Below are 18,621 nucleotides of genomic sequence, written 5' to 3'. Positions count from 1 at the left end.
TCATAGTTCGCATTCTTTTCAGATTTCCGATTAAGTCTCCTTAAAGGGCCCCAGATGACGTCGCCGGGGGTTGAATCGTAGAAGCGGGTTTCCAACCTGCACACAGGGGGAGAAAAAGGAAAACACTGAAAGAGGGAGAGTTAAAAAGTTACTTTTCTGGAAAAAAACCAACAAACGGCAATGCACTTCCAAACAAAGTTGATCGTGCGCCTGAATCTGTGCGCTCCGGTTTTGCGCAGGACGCCGGTGCGCTCCGCCGCAGCGCCGCAGCGAGGACGCGCGTCTGCAGGGACCAGCCAGGGCTTCGGTGTGCAGGGCTGCAGATATGCATCCCACTCCGCCTACGGCAGAGCCTTCGCCGCGGCCAGAGACCAACCCGAGGAATTCTGGGGGGAGATGGGACATAAAATAGACTGGTTTGAGCCCTGGAGTAAAACTGTGCACGTTGAGGACCCAGTGTTCCCGAGCTGGTAGGTTCTTCAGCGGTCAAGTGGCCCACAAAGTGTTAAAAAGGTCTGGAAATGACGTGGGTGCGTCCTCTCTGGCATGTCCCAAACAACTTGAATAGTTGTAAGAAAAAAAAAAAGAATAAACCAGTGAAAACGCCACTGGGTTTTATTTGTTTCCATTCTATATGAGGACACTGCTGTGAAGGGCAATTATTTATGTCAGAGGAGACTTGTGTACATAAATGGACACCAGTTGTTCCGCCCCCCTCCCCTCCTATAGCAATGTTATTGTCTAAAGACTGTATGAGATATTAATAATTGTAATGTAAATTGTAAAACAAAGTACAATCTCAGCTCATTTTCACAGTTCCTGCTTATTTTTTGGTTACATGGTCAAATGTTTAGTTCTTCCTCTGAGAAATGTTCCTGATATCGAAGTCTGGACTGTTGGTTTCCACAGAGCCAATACTGTAAATGAGTCTATCAGGGCCACACTATCTTGTTCCTTTAAAAATGGTAAAGTATATTCATTCCTTTCACCTAAAACCTTCTAAAGTCCCGCTGAGGCCAACAGGGAAGTAGAAAAAGTTGCAGTTCATTAATAGACCACTAGGGGCTCCAAAAAGCGAGTCAGTCTCCATTGGCCCCCATGTTTAAATATCCAAATCTGCAGCAGAAATAAACATATTAGTTAAATAAAACCTGGTTCAAAAAATAGTTAAGGTCCCCGTAGATAGATTTTACGCCCTTAACAACTGTATAGGGTTAATTGTAGGCAGCTAAAATGACATCAACTATAATGCGGGGCCTTGACTTTTGATTGTTGGCTGGCACGGTCAAATAGCTACTTAGCACGTACAGTACCACTGTGTTGACTTCTAAGCAACAGGGCTGTGATTAAATACCTAAAACAGCCTTGTCTTTCATAATTTTAGAGAATGTATTTTGTTGTGCTGTTAATTTTACTAAAAGACTGGCTGGTTGTGGGTTGCCCTGTAAGGTTCAGAGGAAAGTGTTTAGCCTAAAGCACGCAGCTTGTGCTAACTGAGTTTTGGATAAATCCAATGGTCATTTCTGATTTCACCACCAAAACAACGTTTAAAAAGGGGGGTCATGTTGCAGATGTTCACCTGCTGAGTGCTAAGCCAAGCTAAGTGACTTGGGTCCTCATTATGCACCTGACAGCAGGTTGTTTTGGTGGCGAGACTTGAAATGAGGACGTTTGGACAGCTTTGATAAGAGTTATTGTAAACTAATAATGATTGCCATCATAGGTTAGCATAAGCTAAGTCAGCCAAGATAAAATGGCTAACTGTGATTGTCAAAGGATGGTGTTTTCCAGTGGGCCTCCCACACCTGTTCATTCTGCACATTTGCAGCATGGCGCCACACAGTAAGAGTAAAAAGAAGCTTCAAAAGTACTCTTCACCAAACCTATGGCTGATGTCACAGGAGATGTGTCCAGTTCTTCTTTTACAGTTTAGGCTTCTACCCACCAGGGATCCATCACAATGCAACGTGCTGATGGTAAAACAATTTTTAATGTTCAGGTCGTGCAAAAACATTTTGCTCAACCATCTGGCTGATCCAGATTAGCAGGAGAAAAATCAAAAATTCTCCCCAGCAAAGTTTGAACAAGCAACTGTTTTGTAAAATCACGGCCTTCATTTTAAGGACATTTTTGTACAAGCAAAGTTTTTTTTTATATTCTCCTCATGAATAGGAAGGGAAATGACCTACTCCTCTTTCCAAAGTTTGACTATTATTCTCATGTTAATTAATTAACTAACGACACAAGTGGATCCACACGAAACCGTAAAATAAATGAAAAGACTCTACATTCACATAATGTTTGGCTGTCTTAGCATAAGAAATTGTATTTAAGCTTTAAACTGAATGTATGCTGGCAGCAGTATTCATAACAACTGTCATTTAATTGCCAAACATCCCTTCAACTCTACATGAGACTGGAATAATTACATTTTTCTAGTTTGTTTTGTGTGAAATTGTCATTTCACCAGCTGATCTGTCAGAAAAAAGCTGCCCGAGTCCGGTGCAGTTCAAAGGAAGCAGCCACCCGGCCTCCCCGGCCTCTCGTACGGTGGATTTCAGACACCGTCTGCTCTACTTGCTGATCTTTGATCGCTTTCACAGCTCCAGAATGACTTGAGACGTGCCTGATTGAGAGCATTGATTTGCTGTGTGCTTCTAGCAAGGAATGCAACCGGAGTCGGTGTCATTGAGTTGGGTTTGAATTTTTAAGTCAAGGAAATGAGTCAGAGAAAGCACAAGCCTTGAAAATACATTTAAGCTATATATTTGGATATTTAAGTGTACCACTCATCCACACACCACCAGATTCCCTCTTCCTTTATTTTGTCACTCTTTTATACATGCATATGTGATATATACACTGTATATATTTGTTTCCTTTGGCTTCAAAGGGATCACTGTCTGCTTTCAGGTTTGTCGGCGGGAAGCTAAACATGTGCTACAATACTGTGGACCGTCATGTAGAGAGCGGCCACGGGGAGCAGCCTGCAATCATCTATGACAGCCCAGTGACTGGAACTAAACAGACTGTCACCTTCAGGGAACTTCAGGACCAGGTAAATGGTATTATCAAAATCACAGGGCTGGATAATAAACCACATGGACACGGAGTCGCGTTCTCAAGTCTTTGATGTGCAGGTGAAAGGCAGGATGTGTAAGCACACTTTAATTTTTTGTGATTTGACATCTAGGTTGAGTGTTTCTCCAACAAGGAAGAACAGTAAACATGTGACATTTCAGTTCAAACATGAACATCCTTGGTTTATGCTGTTATATTAAAATCCCCTCAAATGGAAATGGGCTCCAGATGCATGCTGATGTCCAGTTCTTTCCCAGGTTTCCAAGCTCGCAGGGGTTTTTGTGAAGAATGGGATCAAGAAAGGAGATCTGGTCGTCATCTACATGCCCATGGTGCCCCAGGCCATGTTCACCATGCTGGCCTGCGCACGCATCGGAGCTCCGCACAGCCTCATCTTCGGCGGCTTCGCCTCCAAGGAGCTTTCTGTCCGCATAGATCACGCCAAAGTAAGGAACTGCCGCTATTACTCTCCTGGTTGCCGTGACAGCAGGACGGAGGAGAGACTGATAGGGAGTCCCTTTCATTTCAAAGCAGCAATATAATATGGATGCAACAAATAATTTCACAGCACAGTTTTTTTTTATATGCCGTTATGAATGTGAGGAATATGTCGTGTTAGATGTGTAAAATACTTAGCGCCTGAGGTGATGCTGGCTTCTTTGTTTCATTGAGCTCCAAATACATCATTCACGATGAAAAGCTCCTAGCACGGCTCCTTAGAGCCACTTGTTAAGAGTCACATCGATGCCATGCGCAATGAGATTTTTTTTTTACATTTGGACAGCTATTGATTTTTGTAAATAAAGACTCCCGTCGGCCGTTGCGCTTGCACAAATATGAATAGGACCAATTAAGTATCGTCAAGCTTGTTGAACTTGTATCAAAGGTGTAATTGTTGACCTGCACTTGAGATTAATGTTCAAGTAGTTTGGAGTGAAATCTCTTGAAATGAACAGTTAACAACTAAAGCTGCTCTGGTGTTCCTTATTTGACCGTACCTTGATAAATACTAGCAAAAAGCCGGTATGTTTTGTTTCACTAGTACAGTTTCTCCAATACAGTTTGAAGCAGTTGGTGAAAATAACATTTCTACAGATACAAGCAAGAGGGAAACTAAACAAGTAAAAAGAGACAAACTTGGAGAAGTTTTCACACACACACACACACACACACACACACACACACACACACACACACACACACACACACACACACAGTAGCTGCACGAGGCACAACCCTGTTTAGCACAGTGTGTCAATTAGTGGTGATCTCCTTTGTTGTTTTGTGCATCAAACCTCTAAATGTGGAAAGATGCAGGATGAACTCTGCTTTCACACAATAATGGGCCACAAACATGTCAGAGAGGCTCATATAATTTTACACAGTGCCACGGCAACACCAGTCTTCCAGGATGATGAACGTCTCAGTTGGTTTAGATACAGAGATACATTGCAGGAGGATGTTCGTTTGTGTTATATTAAGAAGAAATTATAATTCACATTTTCTGATATTCTTTTAAAGCCCAAACTGTTGGTGACGGCCTCGTTTGGTATTGAGCCGGGCAGAAGAGTGGAGTACATTCCTCTGGTGAAAAAGGCCTTGGAGATGAGCTCTCACAAGCCCTCGAAAGTCCTCATTTACAACAGACCCAACATGGTAAGGAACGCCAAGGACCACAAACCATCCATCCGTCCGTCCGTCCGTCCATCCATTCCTGACATAGAGATCATCGAAGCAACGGGTTGCATTATTCATCGTAGTTTGAATCTCAATAAGGATTTTCTTATTGCTCTGGCTGAGTAAAAGTCCAAAGGTTAATTTGTTTTTGTTGCACCCAACACTTTGGAAAATGCACAGCTCTGTTAAAGTTCTCGCACAACATTGTAAACTGAGTTCAGGTCTAAACTTTGATTTTGATTGCGGCAATTTGATCCTGGACTATGGGAACCAAACCAGCTCAAATCATCACTCCTCCACCTCCGTGCTTGATGGCTGCTACTTGCATTGGGTGTCATTTTCACCAAATGTGGTACTGTGAGAGGAAAAGGTCTCTCCTGGATTTTCTTCCCAAACAACCCTGACGCCTGTACTCCCGGGGTGCATTTTCAGGGATGACTGACACTGTCTTGAATGTTTTTGACTTGAGAAGAGTGTCTCACTGTCGAATGGTGGACTCCATATTGTTTGTAAATGGCCTGTTAACCCTCGGCTCACATGATGATGGACAGGAACAATTAGCGCCCTCAGAATGTTGCTGATGTTACGTTAACACACACACACACACACACACACACACACACACACACACACACACACACACACACACACTTGAACTCTACAGACTAGTGCCAAAACATGCTACTCTTACTTTTTAATTCCCACAAGAGCAGTAGAGGTGTCTTTATATGGAAATGTGTTTTTTTTTTTACTTTTAAAGGAGGTTTTGCTTTTTCCAACTATTCTAGTTTTTTGTTATATGTACATAAATAACAGTACAACCAAACAGTTTCAATGTGTGTTTGTTTTCCAGGAGAAACTGTCAATGAGTCCAGAGTTGAGTCTGGACTGGGATGAAGAGATGGCCACCGCTAAGCCCCACGACTGCGTTCCTTTGCCCTCCAACCATCCTCTGTACGTTCTCTACACATCTGGGACCACAGGAACTCCAAAGGTACCGGCACGCAGCAGTCCACTCATATCTGTATCTCTCTTGTGATTATGCACTTGTGTGGAGGGATTGTTGGGTGAGGTGTGGGCTGTGTTGGTGTGATTCATCTGATCTCTGACTCCGCAAAACAACCCGAGACTGATCTAAACACGGTCCGCATCAGATAAATGAGACGGAACATTTCCACAGCAGAAGGAGCTCTTGCAGGAGGAATTTCCTCGAGGCTTTGTTTCCCAGATGAAAAAGAAAAAAAAAACCTACAGTAGGCTTCTTCCAAAATAGCATAATTCTTTCTTTGGCACACATGTGATATAAAATATCCCTCTGCTGACTAGCCCTCGGGCTCTGTAGTTATTAGCAACTTCAGGGACCTGTTTGAACTTCTTTGAAGTTATTTTCGGTTACTACTGTGGGTAGACCTTAACTTTGAGGACTTGTGCACACACTGTTTTGCTGGAATACGTGTACGGAGCAGAGTCAGCTGATACACGCCAGGCACTGGTGTACGTTTCAGAGGCAGCTATGCTGAAACAAAGGACAATCCCCTTCAGCACTTCACGGCTGAGCGGCTGCTTCTAAAGTGATATTAAACCCTCTCTTCTTTGCTTTGTGAAATACCTGTCAGTGGGCTGATGTTTTTCTTATCTTATTTCTCACCCCTCCCCAGGGCGTTGTGCGAGATACTGCGGGGTATGCCGTTATGCTGAGATGGACCATGTCAAATATTTATGCACTCAATCCCGGAGATGTAAGTTGATAAAGCATCCTCTTCTGAGTTATTGCTATTCGTAAGAACAAAGAAAATCCAATCAGGGAAGAGAGAGATGACTTTCCATTTCACAGATTTGATTAGCTTGAATAACAAAACAAAATCTGCATTGAGCATTTTTTTCCTATTACATTCTTCACTTATACTACCTTTTGATTTACATGTATTGTTCCTTCAAGCACTGTGGATGTTAAGTCCCATTTTTACCACGATGAGGTACTTTAAGAAGGGGTAATCTTTTTTTTTAAATGTATATATTTATTGAGTACTACAATATTACATCCATATATTCATCTGATGCAGGTGTGGTGGGCTGCGTCGGATCTGGGCTGGGTGGTCGGCCATTCATACATCTGCTACGCTCCCCTGCTCCATGGCAACAGCACGATTCTCTATGAGGTCTGTTCCAGCCTACAAACTACATCACTGGCGCGAAAGCACCAGGCAAAAGCAGAAAATGTTCAGTTTAACCCAAGCAGACATCTAAATAGCTGTCCAAGTTGTGTATTTGCTTTTTCTAGCCTTTCCAAACTGAATGCATCTATATATAGTGAAAAAAAACATGTCGGCGGTTCACTTGGCCTCGACCTGTTTTTAGATCACAGTGCATCAGTCACTGGAGTATAGTTTACTTGCAGGATGTCTTTGCCGTGGGGATTTTCAACACAAATAAAATGTTGTAGACCTGCCACATAGATCTGTAAGAAGCAGATCTATGTGGCAGTTAATCAATCTGCCTTTCTCAAATCACCATTCGATTCGGTTGTTTCCTATGACTCCGGGCATTACGGCTTGTATATCTTGATGCATTTCCTTTGTTCCTTTTTTTTCTTCTTCCAAATCTCTTCATGACATTGCCAAGCTTATTTATCTAGTGCAAAATTACAGCTAAAGCTGCTGTTTACAATACATATTTATCTACAGACGTCTCGTTGCTCTTTGGGAGGATTTATTCAAGTTAAATACTAGAAAGATTGTGGAAAGCACTGCTTAAAGCCATGGCTGCCTTTTTCTTCTTGTTAGATACCAACATCATGTTGCAGCTACGCCTTCAGGGCCGGGGATTTGAACCGTCTCATGTCTGACTGCTGTTCTGTTTAGTCATAGCTTGTACTTTTTTACATTTTTAGATTTCTCTACAAATGTATAAATGCAGTCCTCATGTAATTTTGAACTCAAACTAAGGTAGGTATCAACTGCTTATTCTGATGTGATTACAGGACTGTCTCAGAAAATTTCAATATTGTGATAAAGTTCTTTATTTTCTGTAATGAAATTAAAAAAACAAAAATGTCATACATTCTGGATTCATTACAAATCAACTGAAATATTGCAAGCCTTTTATTATGTTAATATCGCTGATTATGGCTTACAGGTTAAGATTATGATTCCCAGAATATTCTAATTTTTTGAGATAGGATATTTGAGTTTTCTTAAACTGTAAGCAATGATCAGCAATATTAAAATAATAAAAGGCTTGCAATATTTCATTTGATTTGTAATGAATCCAGAATGTATGACATTTTTGCATTACAGAAAATAAAGGACTTTATCACAATATTCTAATTTTCTGAGACAGTCCTGTATATGTGATCACCGCTGTTGCATATGCAGAGTAACTACTTGTTGGTTTGCTGTCTGGTAACAGGGCAAACCTGTGGGGACTCCAGATCCGGGGGCCTTCTTCCGAGTATTGTCTGAATATGGAGCCGCCTCCATGTTCACGGCACCCACCGCCATTCGGGCCATTCGCCAGCAGGACCCCCACGCTGAAGTCGGCCAAAAATATCCTCTGTCCAGGTAGGCGACGGTAGCTCACACGATGGAAGACCAGATTAAAGGACTGACTTTTATCTAGCGCTGTGTAAGCTACAAGCAAGTCCTGAGGCGGTTGACAATGATGAAGCATTTGGCAGCTCTGGCAGCTCAGATGTGAAGACTAAACGAGTAAAGACATAAAACTCATTTATTTAATGTTAACGCCACAGCAGGATGGAGAAATGTCACCAGCCAGACAGAGCTTTATATACCAGCAACATTTGCACTCGTTTCTGGTAAATGGGGCATGTAAGCACATTCAGCCTCTTCATCCATATTTCTAAATCCAACATGACATGGAAGTACGTATATCACACCTTGTCCAGTTCTCTCACTCATTGCCATCCCGCCCCTGAGTTTATGAAGACCCAGACAGAGTCTCTTTCTCTCGATAATCACCAGCAGAGAGGACGTATGGATGGTTATCTCCTCGGAGGGTCAGCAGCTCGCCCCGTGGCAGTAGCAGAGCGTCCTGCGGCGATCTTTTCTGTTTGATGCGTTTCACACAAGCGCCAACATTTAATCTTACAGGTTCAGGCAAAACCAGTGGTTTGAAAAGTTGCAATTCATCAAATAACCACTAGGGGCTGGCTCCAAAAGTGAGTCAGGCCCCATTGACTCCCATAAATGACCTTATTTACAGCCTGCTTCACAAAATGTTTTTGATACAGGTGAATGTCATTTTTTTATTTTTTTTGTTTTGTTTTTGTACCACAATTATAGAAGAAACAAATGTATGCATAATTAGGGGTAATTGACAGCTGGTGCAGTCACAAGTAGCTGTCATCACTTTTTCTACTTAGCACTTTAATGACTTCTGAGCAAGGAATACAGACCTAACGGAGCATAGTCATTCCCATTTCAAGAGAATACATTTTGTGGTGCTGTTAATTGTATTTACTACCACGGCTGGCCTGGAAGGATCCGAGGACAAAGCTTGGCTAAGAGCAGGTAACTTGAGATAATCACTTCTGATATTGGCTGGTTGCTCCGCCTATTTGTGACATGGCTCTGCGGAGTGCAAGGAAAAACAGGCTTCAAAAGCACAGGGGGATTTATCCAGTTCTACTTGTACAGCCTGGTTGCACAGTGACACCAGCAGGCTTGTAAATGCTGGAATATCACCTTTATTCACACCATCCTATCCTTATCATGCTAGGTGAGGTAACGGGTTGTAAACTGTGCTCAGTTTAGCATGTTGGACACATTCAGATAGATAACCTTAGTGCTGAAGTAGTGGACTCTGATCTCTGCCTGATAGGGGTTTAAATTGCAAAACTAGGCAAAAAGCAAATGAAATGTTTGTCATTGGGAGTGAAAATTTGTCAGGATTACTGTTGTTTCTCATACTTTATGGAGAAAATGACAGATTTGATTTTTGCTATTAATCACATTAAAGAACAAAAATATCAAAAAGTCAAAGAAATAATTCTCCCATAATCTTTGCAATGTAATATCTGAATAAAAGTGAATGTTTTAGGAACTTCATCAGCCTGTTGCACTATAATTTATGATTTTATCATGATGGAAGATGGATATATGCAGAGGTGTCTTCAGTATTCACATTCATTACTCAGGTAGAAGTATAGATACTAGAGTTTAAAAATACTCTTGTAGAAGTTGAAGTATCAACTCAAGTTTTTTACTCAAGTAAAAGTATAAAAGTACTGGTTTCAAAACTACTTAAAGTATAAAAGTAAAAGTAATGCAAGGGGGAAAAAAGCCATTAAGGACAAAGGCCATTGAAAATGAATGCATCTTAGTATAATGTAAATATATTAAAGAACCATATATGTGTACTATTGAGCATTAACATGTGTTTCAGAGAGCAGGAGATATGATGACTAGTTGCCAATAAGTATTGTAATGGTGCAAAAAGTCAAACTTCAGAGGCATGTTATCATTTATCCTAACCTTTATTGGAATGTACATCCAAGTTTAGTTGCAGGAATCTGAGGGAACGGATGTAAGAACAAAACTGGACAAGAACATCTGAAACAACCACAACCAAATTCACTCTATCTGGATGGAGCAATTTAACTGGATAGTTTTTTTTTTAAAGGCCGAAATGAAATAGAGTAACGAGTCTGTTTTTAAAATGTAAGGAGTAAAAAGTACAGATAATTGCGTGAAAATGTAAGGAGTAAAAGTAAAAAGTCGTCGGAAAAATAATTACTCCAGTGAAGTATAGATAACCAAAATTTCTACTTAAGTAAGGTAACAAAGTATTTGTACTTCGTTACTTGACACCTCTGGATATATGCATTAAAATAAAAGGTAATTATGTTTCTAGAATTCTGATGAGCGTGTAATATGAACTGTAGAGACAGCTTGTGTATATCAACACTCAAGTGCAAGTTGGTTTTTTTTAAACACAAGCAGTGACATGTTAAAGCATCCATCGACTGATGCTTGTCCGTCCAGCCTCTCATTAGTCCCTGGCCATCTGTTGATTCGCAGCTCTTTTCTGCTCCATCGCTCAGAGTCTGTACCCTCAGCTCAACTCTCCTGGGTGTTAATCAGGATGGATGGCAAACAACAGCAGTTCAGTCTAGCACCGCTGTGTTAAATCTTACTGTGTTAACATTTTTTCACGGTCCTGCCTTCCAGGTGGGGCTTATCTGTAGCTCGGGGTCAAAAAACAAGCTTTTTTTTTCCCCCTTGATTTTTCTTTATTTTAATTCGGCTCAGACTTTGCAGTGTTGATTTTTACCTCAGTTCATTGTTTGTCATGGACCGAGGAAAGTTGGACCGGAGGGGTCTTGGTAAGCAGTCTGAAAAAGCCTCTTGACACACAATCATAAAGCTATTCGGTTCGTTGGCGACCTTTGGCCTCGGTGAATCATTCAGTAACTCTGTGCTGAAACCCTCTCTTGTTCATGGTGCTGAATGCTTGGCATATTTCTAGGATGATTTCTTTCAACATTAATGCCTGGCTCGGAACAAAACTTATCACTACTGCGCAGAAGTTTCCCTGCAAAAGAAACACAAGTCCTTCTGTAAGAGTGAACATTTGTGCGCTACAATGATTCTAATTAAATGTGGGCATTAAGATTTTAATAGATTCTGGTTCTCTCTTATCCTTAGATGCTTAATTTACCGTACGGATGAGGAAATGGACACGCAAACTGTCTTGAAGTCCCATCTTTATTGTAAGCAGTCTTGATGACTGTGTTCAGCACTTAGTTCAGCCAGGATTTCTCCAGACTGTTTGATTTGGATGCATGAGGGGACTTCATCCATACTGAGTGTTTGTGGCAGTGTTGTCTATTGTATCCAGAGCTCGTCTGCGCCTCCGGCCCTTTGGAGGACTTGTCAATACTGATAGTTCCGCTTTTAATTAAATGTGTTGATGGAAGTAGTAAAACCTTTGGGAAAAGCCTTTAAGCTTTACTACCAAGCACATCATTTCATGCTACAGAAAGTTTAAACGATAATTTGATGCGGCTCACCCACTCTTTCTGCAGTCCATTGACACAGAGAAATATACAGTACTTCCTCTAGATGCTGTTCTGCTGTGATGGTATTTATCAGTGAGATAGAACCACATCCCTTTAGGACATGGCTGCAACAGAGAGGCTCTGGTTGTGGAATCAGCTGATTTTTTTAATTTTGTTTATGTTTCGCCTAATGTTGGTTGCTGGCAGAAAATCAGTTTAGACTACTGACAAATCCAATTAGTAGCCACATCATGATGAGAAAATCACTAAGTAGCATTTTGCAGAAGTTCTCCGCTGAGTACAATATAAAAAGTAATTTGAGAACCTGAAAGGCAAAAAAAAAACACCTTCTTGTTGAGTAACAACCAAAACACTTGAGATGGTGTACTTAATCCAACAGTTATATATCAGCATCACCCTGCTGAGCATGCTCAATGTTGTGAAGCTAACGAAAGCCTGCGGCCTCTGCTATCTGTTGATTATGCTTATTTATGCAGTTGGTTTTAGTTCCAAGACAGAATCGTGCAGCTGTAGCTACAGTAGTTGCAAAGTAATACATTCGGAGACTTGTTGCAGAGCTGCCGAAAGCTGCAAAGACATTAGTAGTCTCCTAAAATACAGCATGTCAGAAAGCAGAAGATATTGATATCAGATCTGTGATCACTGATTTTAAATACATGGCTTGTTTTGCTTCTGCAACTTGAAGGAAAGTCTCTGAAAGGCCTGGAGGCCTAGAGGCCGAGGTCGCCCGCCAGTTAGCTGCTAGTTGACTGAACAACCGTAGGTCCCGGCCAATGTTCCCCCTAAACTGCGCGCGTGCGCAATCGCGCACTGCCCGCATATTCTCAGCGCACAAGAAAGTCTATCCAGCGCAGTGCTTTAAGTGGGCCGGTACGCGCCGGTACGGAGTACCCCCACTTCTCAATATTAGCCTCTGGCGTACCGGGACTTCTCATGAGCTCAGTTCTCTGCTCTCTCCTTGCGATTTGGCTACAGTGGCGTTGCAACGTGGCTGCCCCTCGTGAGACTTCACTCGCAAAGCCTGATTTATGGTTCCGCGCTAAATCGACGCAGAGCCTACGCCGTAGGGTACGCGGCGACGCGCAACGTACATGCGCGTCGCCGCGTACCCTACGGCGTAGGCTCTGCGTTGGTGTAACGCGGGACCATAAATCAGTTTACGGAGGTCCCGCGAGTCAAGAGGAGGAGAAGTATTCAAGGATTTGGGGAATACAAGGAGCTGTGGGGATCCCGGACACGAAAAAGTCTGAAGCCTCTGCTAAAAGCTATCCATACCATTGCTGTGTCTACCAGCAGTACTGGAGTTGAGGGGGGATGAGGGGAGATGGCACCCCCCCCTGAAATAAAAACGGTCCAAATCATCCCCCCCTGAAATAAAAACGGCCCAAATCATCCCCCCCTGAAATAAAAACGGCCCAAATCATCCCCCCCTGAAATAAAAACGGTCCAAATCATCCCCCCTGAAATAAAAACGGTCCAAATCATCCCCACTGAAATAAAAACGGTCCAAATCATCCCCCCCTGAAATAAAAACGGTCCAAATCATCCCCCCCTGAAATAAAAACGGTCCAAATCATCCCCCCTGAAATAAAAACGGTCCAAATCATCCCCACTGAAATAAAAACGGTCCAAATCATCCCCCCCTGAAATAAAAACGGTCCAAATCATCCCCCCCTGAAATAAAAACGGTCCAAATCATCCCCCCTGAAATAAAAACGGTCCAAATCATCCCCCCCTGAAATAAAAACGGTCCAAATCATCCCCCCTGAAATAAAAACGATCCAAATCATCCCCCCAGTAAAACTGCCATCCCTCCTTTCCATCCCTTATGTCATTTCATCAATGAATGTGGTTTTACTGCTATTTCAACATTTAGAGTCATCACCAGAAAAATAACACCAGAAAAATAACTTATTTGACAATTTCCACCTGTTTCAAGTAAATTTTCACTTGAAATAAGTAGAACAATCTGCCAGTGGAACAAGATTTATCTTCTCATTACAAGCAAAAAAAATCTTGTTCCACTGGCAGATTTTTCTACTTATTTCAAGTGAAAATTGACTTGAAACAAGTGAAAATGGTCAATTAAAACAAAATTTTCTCAACTTTTCTCTGGACATTTTGACTTTTTTCTCAAAACTTTTTTTCTCGACATTTCGATTTTTTCTCTCAAAACTTTGAGAAAAAAGTCGAAATTTTCACCTGTTTCAAGTAGATTTTCACTTAAAATAAGTAGAAAAATCTGCCAGTGGAACAAGACTTTTTGCTTGTAATGAGAAGATAAATCTTGTCCCACTGGCAGATTTTTCTACTTATTTCAAGTGAAAATGTACTTGAAACAGGTGAAAATTGTTGTTTTTTCCAGTGACGAGTCTTGTTTTTAAGCGTAATGAGATACTTAAAAATAAAGCGTGCATATGTGATGTTTCTCACAGTCGTCCTCAGTTTGCTCAGGGAGCTTGCGTGTGTGCCCAGATACATGAAAAATTAGAGGGAACATTGGTCCCGGCGGAGTTCTGCTAGTCTTTCTGATCCAGGAGTTCACATTTCCATAGCAACATCTGAAATGAGTCTCAGTAGAAAGATTTGATCATTAATAGATGTAAGGTTACATTAGGTAGCCAGTTAAACAGCTAACTTGTGGTAACTGAGCTAAAGGTATGTTCCACCTGGATTCTGGGCTCACTGATAATTAGCGATGGGAATTGATAAGATTTTTACGATTCCAATCCCATTTTCGATTCTGCTCAATGATTCGGTTCTTAATCAATTCCCTTATCGATTCTCATTTGGAAAAAAAAAGACAATATAAGGTTGATTAGCATCACCATACAATTTTATTAATAATAAATTAAATATTCTTCTTTAGAAATAAACAAAATTTAACATTAATGATGCTGTGGTAGTTCCACGAAAATGTCCCAAATCTTTCTAATAGAAATAAAAATTCTCCCCCTTTTAAAAGGATAAATTAACTGAGCGCTCAAAAATAAAACTGTCTGTCAGTGACAAATACAATCAAGTCAAATCCAATCAAACTGTGCATTTTGCAAATCTGCAAACCTAACCCTTTGACGAAACATCCACTTCACAAGTATTGCACGTTACCCAGTTGTGGTCTTTTTTACTGAAATGTACCAGACTTTCAAGCGTTTGTATCGCTTGGGTGCCATGTTTACTATTGACTGCTGGTTGCTACGCAACGTGCATAAGCTATGCAACGTGCCTGATGACGTCATTCGTCCCCACTGGAATTGATAAGGGAATTGTTTGCAAAATTTGCAAACGATTCCAAGGAATTGAAACACTGGGAACCGGTTCTGAACAAGAACTGGTTCTCGATTCTCATCCCTACTGATAACTGCGGTGAGGATAGTGTGACTTACTGGCAATATAGCGATGAGGATAAGACTTCAAACCAACTCTTCAGAAAACCAATCGATGACATCGCTGGCGCTTAGCTCTTTTCAAACTCTATGGTTAGTGAGTTTAGATTCTTTAGATCAGACTTCTAAGAATAGTGTAATGTCCATGTGTTCTTATGCTTATCTTAGAGGGGGAACTGCAGCATTTTGTACGCAGATTCAACCTCAAACCATTTTTTTTTCTACATTTCTATTTTGACTGCTGTAGTGCCAATCGTCGGAGTCTTGTGCAGCGTTATCTTTTCATTTGTGGGGCAATGAGTCTTTTTTTATATCTTGTATGTGGATGTGAAAAGTTTATTTTGAACTTAAAGTTTGTCTTGTTTTTGTCATATTCATACATATGTATATAGATTTTTTGGGACAGAAAATAACTATACTTATGAATTGGCCTCTTAAAATTCACGGGAGTTGAGACCAGCTCTGAGCAGCTAAAACTTTTGCCCCCTCCCTGCCTTTCCTAAGCTGAAGTGACTGCTTGAATTCAAGTTTTGTGCTCTCTGCGAACCCCTGGGAAAACCCGAGCAGCAGCGAATGAAACAGTCCCATTTTTCCTTGAATGACAGTGCGCCGGGTGGTAATGTAATGTTTCAGCAGGGACATAATGCAGCTATTGTGTCCTTGAAACAATCATTTACACACTCAGTTATGTGTCTGAATTCCTGCTGAGCAGAACCTCCCGTGAATGATGGGGCACCGCTTAACCCTGCGGTGGGGTCATTGATGCATATTTGGTGCGGTGTAGTTATTTACTGAAATATGTGGCACTTTACTGTGAATCATTGAACCTTAACTCTGGATCTGTTTTTAATTGTATTTTATTCTAAAGCTACTCATGCAAGGCATTCATACCATCAATTTTAAAGCCATTATGGAAAAACTATGTTCACCATTCAGATGGCCCACATACACATGTGATGGACAATAGATAGTTAACAGTTTGGCATGGAAAAGATCTTTTGAATAGTTATGACCGCTTGGTTATAGAAAACGTATGCCTTTTGCAGAAAAAAATGATCACTTTGACTTTGAAGGAAGACCATTTTGCCGTTGTGCAAGGCTGTAACCAGTGACTGGTATACAATGCATACGGTTGGGATAAGGGGAGTATTTATGGTTTGCACTGTGGCCTGCTCTTAAAAGATTATGATTCCGCTTACAGCCTTCGGTAACCGGTGGTAGAGTTTTGAATTAAATATGAGGAGCCATGGGAAGCTGTCAGAGGACGTTTTGGAGAGAATCATGAGGGAAAAATTCCTGAAGCCGAAGATAGAAAGCATTGTGCTTTTGGGTCATTGGTCGGGAATGGAGGGAGGATTTCACCAAGTCAGGGAGTAGCAGTGGTTACTCCCTGACTAGGAAAAGGTTTTCCAAGTGTTACTGTAACTGAAGGGAGACAAGGCTGGCAGCAGAAATTGCTTTAAGATGATGGAAAAAGAAGATGAATCACTGTTTTCTCCGATGACATTCAAAACCCGAGGCCAAGGACTATGCTCTGTTGGAATTACATACATGATTTCACCTCAGCTGGTCTGACAAAGATTGTTTTTCTATTCAGCAGGAGCTGGCAGGATGCTTCACTTCAAAAAAAGTAAAAACAAAAAATGTTGACTGGATGCTTCAGTGACACTCTGCTGGAGTGTTGGCATGAAAGCAAACTAAATGTGGTCCAAAAGAAACTTCTTTAAAGAGATTCTCAGGCATGAAAGTCAAATTCAAGAGCTCTGAGAGAAGTTGCCGACTGAGGGCCTTGTGGATTTTCCGACTGATACGACCTGGTTTTCATATCAGGCAATTCACTTCTTCTCTTATAGGAAATAAGTAAAGGCCTCACAATATATAATACCTCCATCAAATTGACTTTTAATTTGGAAATAAATGGTCAAAAGCATTATGAATTCAAGTTTGGAAAGAGACAATGTAGTCTGGTTTTGTTAACCTTATAAAGTCTGCATGTAATTTAACATTTATAACATTAAAAATAGGGCTGGGGATCGATTCAAATATCAAGATTCGATTCCGATTCTTAAGATTCAGAATCGATTATCACGATCCGAATCGATTCGATTCGATCCGATATTGATTTGGGTTACTGTTAATAAAACTGTTTTTTCAGCTGTTGCATGAATTATATGACTGTCTAGTTATGCAATATATTAATGCTAGTATTATATTGAGATATTGGCAGCTAATGATGCTGTAAGGACCAATCAGCTCCCAGAATGCTGATAGAACTGCTTTCAGAAACATTGTGTGGGGCAGAATTACCAAACAGATCCAGGGAGGAAACAAAGGACGAAAGAAATCGCTTTTATTTTTTCCCCATTTATGAGAATTTGGTTTTTAACATTTATGCAAATGTAACCCCAAGACAGTATAATAAAGCAAATAAATATAGACAATGTATGCAATTATAACTGAAAACTTTAATGTTTTCATACCTTTTAAACATATTTAAAGGCAAAAACATGGCACCAGTTATTCTCCTGTCCAAAAAAATATTCCTTTTTTGGGCATAAACAAAAAAGTACCAAAAGTTGTAATGTAGTGATGGAAAAAAAATAAAAAAATAAATAAATTAAATCGATCTTTAGACATATGAATCGATTTTTAGGAATTAATATGACAATCGATTTAAAATCGGAGAATCGATTTTTTTCAACACAGGCCTAATTAAAAACATAAAAAAGGAAAAATTAAAGGTGTTTCAGACACACCTGTGACAGAGTAAATGTGCTGTTTTTGACCTCCAGATGTGTTCTGTGTCCCTCCAGATTGCAGTCACTGTTCTTGGCAGGAGAGCGATGCGATGTGGAGACCCTGGAATGGGCAAAAAAGAGCTTTGGCGTTCCTGTGCTGGACCATTGGTGGCAGACTGGTAGGGAAGCGTTTACCCTCTTTGGACAAAACTGGGAGAATATTTAAGGATACAAGTTGTATAGTTGTATCATACAACTAATAAGTTTGGTGCATTAAACTCAACTGTTGCGAGCTCTCAGTCTCGGGATAACGTTCTCGCTCACAGTGAGAACACACTTCAGGGATTGAGTGCCCTTTGTACCCAAATGTGTGTTTTTTTCATGATAGTCGTGGAACATATTTCACATCAGGGATTCTCTGTGGAAGAATGTAATAAAGTAGCCCACTTTATTCTCATGTTCATGGTTTAACAGGGTATAACAGCGGAACCCAGAATGGGCAATGTAGACATAGAGATGAGGAAACTTGGATTATGTTTGAAATAAAGACAAAGTCTTTCCTTTTAACGTCATCATTAGGAAACGATAAATGGCTTTGTTGTACTTTATTAGCCCACTGGCTTAATCTCGACTCTTAGAAAAGCCATAACGCCAAAAATCATTTGATCATTAGTGAGTAATTTTGACAGCTAACACTGCG

General features: G+C 40.8%; 1 protein-coding gene across 1 annotated transcript in view; it reads left to right on the top strand.

Annotated features, from left to right (window-relative positions):
• The first annotated feature begins 15 nt into the window (after positions 1 to 15).
• The window catches only part of acss3 (acyl-CoA synthetase short chain family member 3), a 42,027-nt gene continuing 23,421 nt past the window's right edge, over positions 16 to 18,621 (top strand). The window contains exons 1-9 of the mRNA XM_061714579.1: positions 16 to 470; positions 2,914 to 3,058; positions 3,339 to 3,527; positions 4,603 to 4,737; positions 5,612 to 5,752; positions 6,417 to 6,497; positions 6,822 to 6,917; positions 8,167 to 8,318; positions 17,997 to 18,100. Coding sequence (XP_061570563.1) covers positions 181 to 470; positions 2,914 to 3,058; positions 3,339 to 3,527; positions 4,603 to 4,737; positions 5,612 to 5,752; positions 6,417 to 6,497; positions 6,822 to 6,917; positions 8,167 to 8,318; positions 17,997 to 18,100 — 1,333 coding nt within the window. The 5' untranslated portion in view covers positions 16 to 180. The remainder of the gene's footprint in view (positions 471 to 2,913; positions 3,059 to 3,338; positions 3,528 to 4,602; positions 4,738 to 5,611; positions 5,753 to 6,416; positions 6,498 to 6,821; positions 6,918 to 8,166; positions 8,319 to 17,996; positions 18,101 to 18,621) is intronic.

Source organism: Cololabis saira, chromosome 23 (genome assembly GCF_033807715.1).
Source record: "Cololabis saira isolate AMF1-May2022 chromosome 23, fColSai1.1, whole genome shotgun sequence".
NCBI classification, from domain to species: Eukaryota; Metazoa; Chordata; class Actinopteri; order Beloniformes; family Belonidae; genus Cololabis; species Cololabis saira.
The sequence above is the reverse complement of the archived record's forward strand: the minus strand, read 5'-3'. Positions and strand labels throughout refer to the sequence as shown.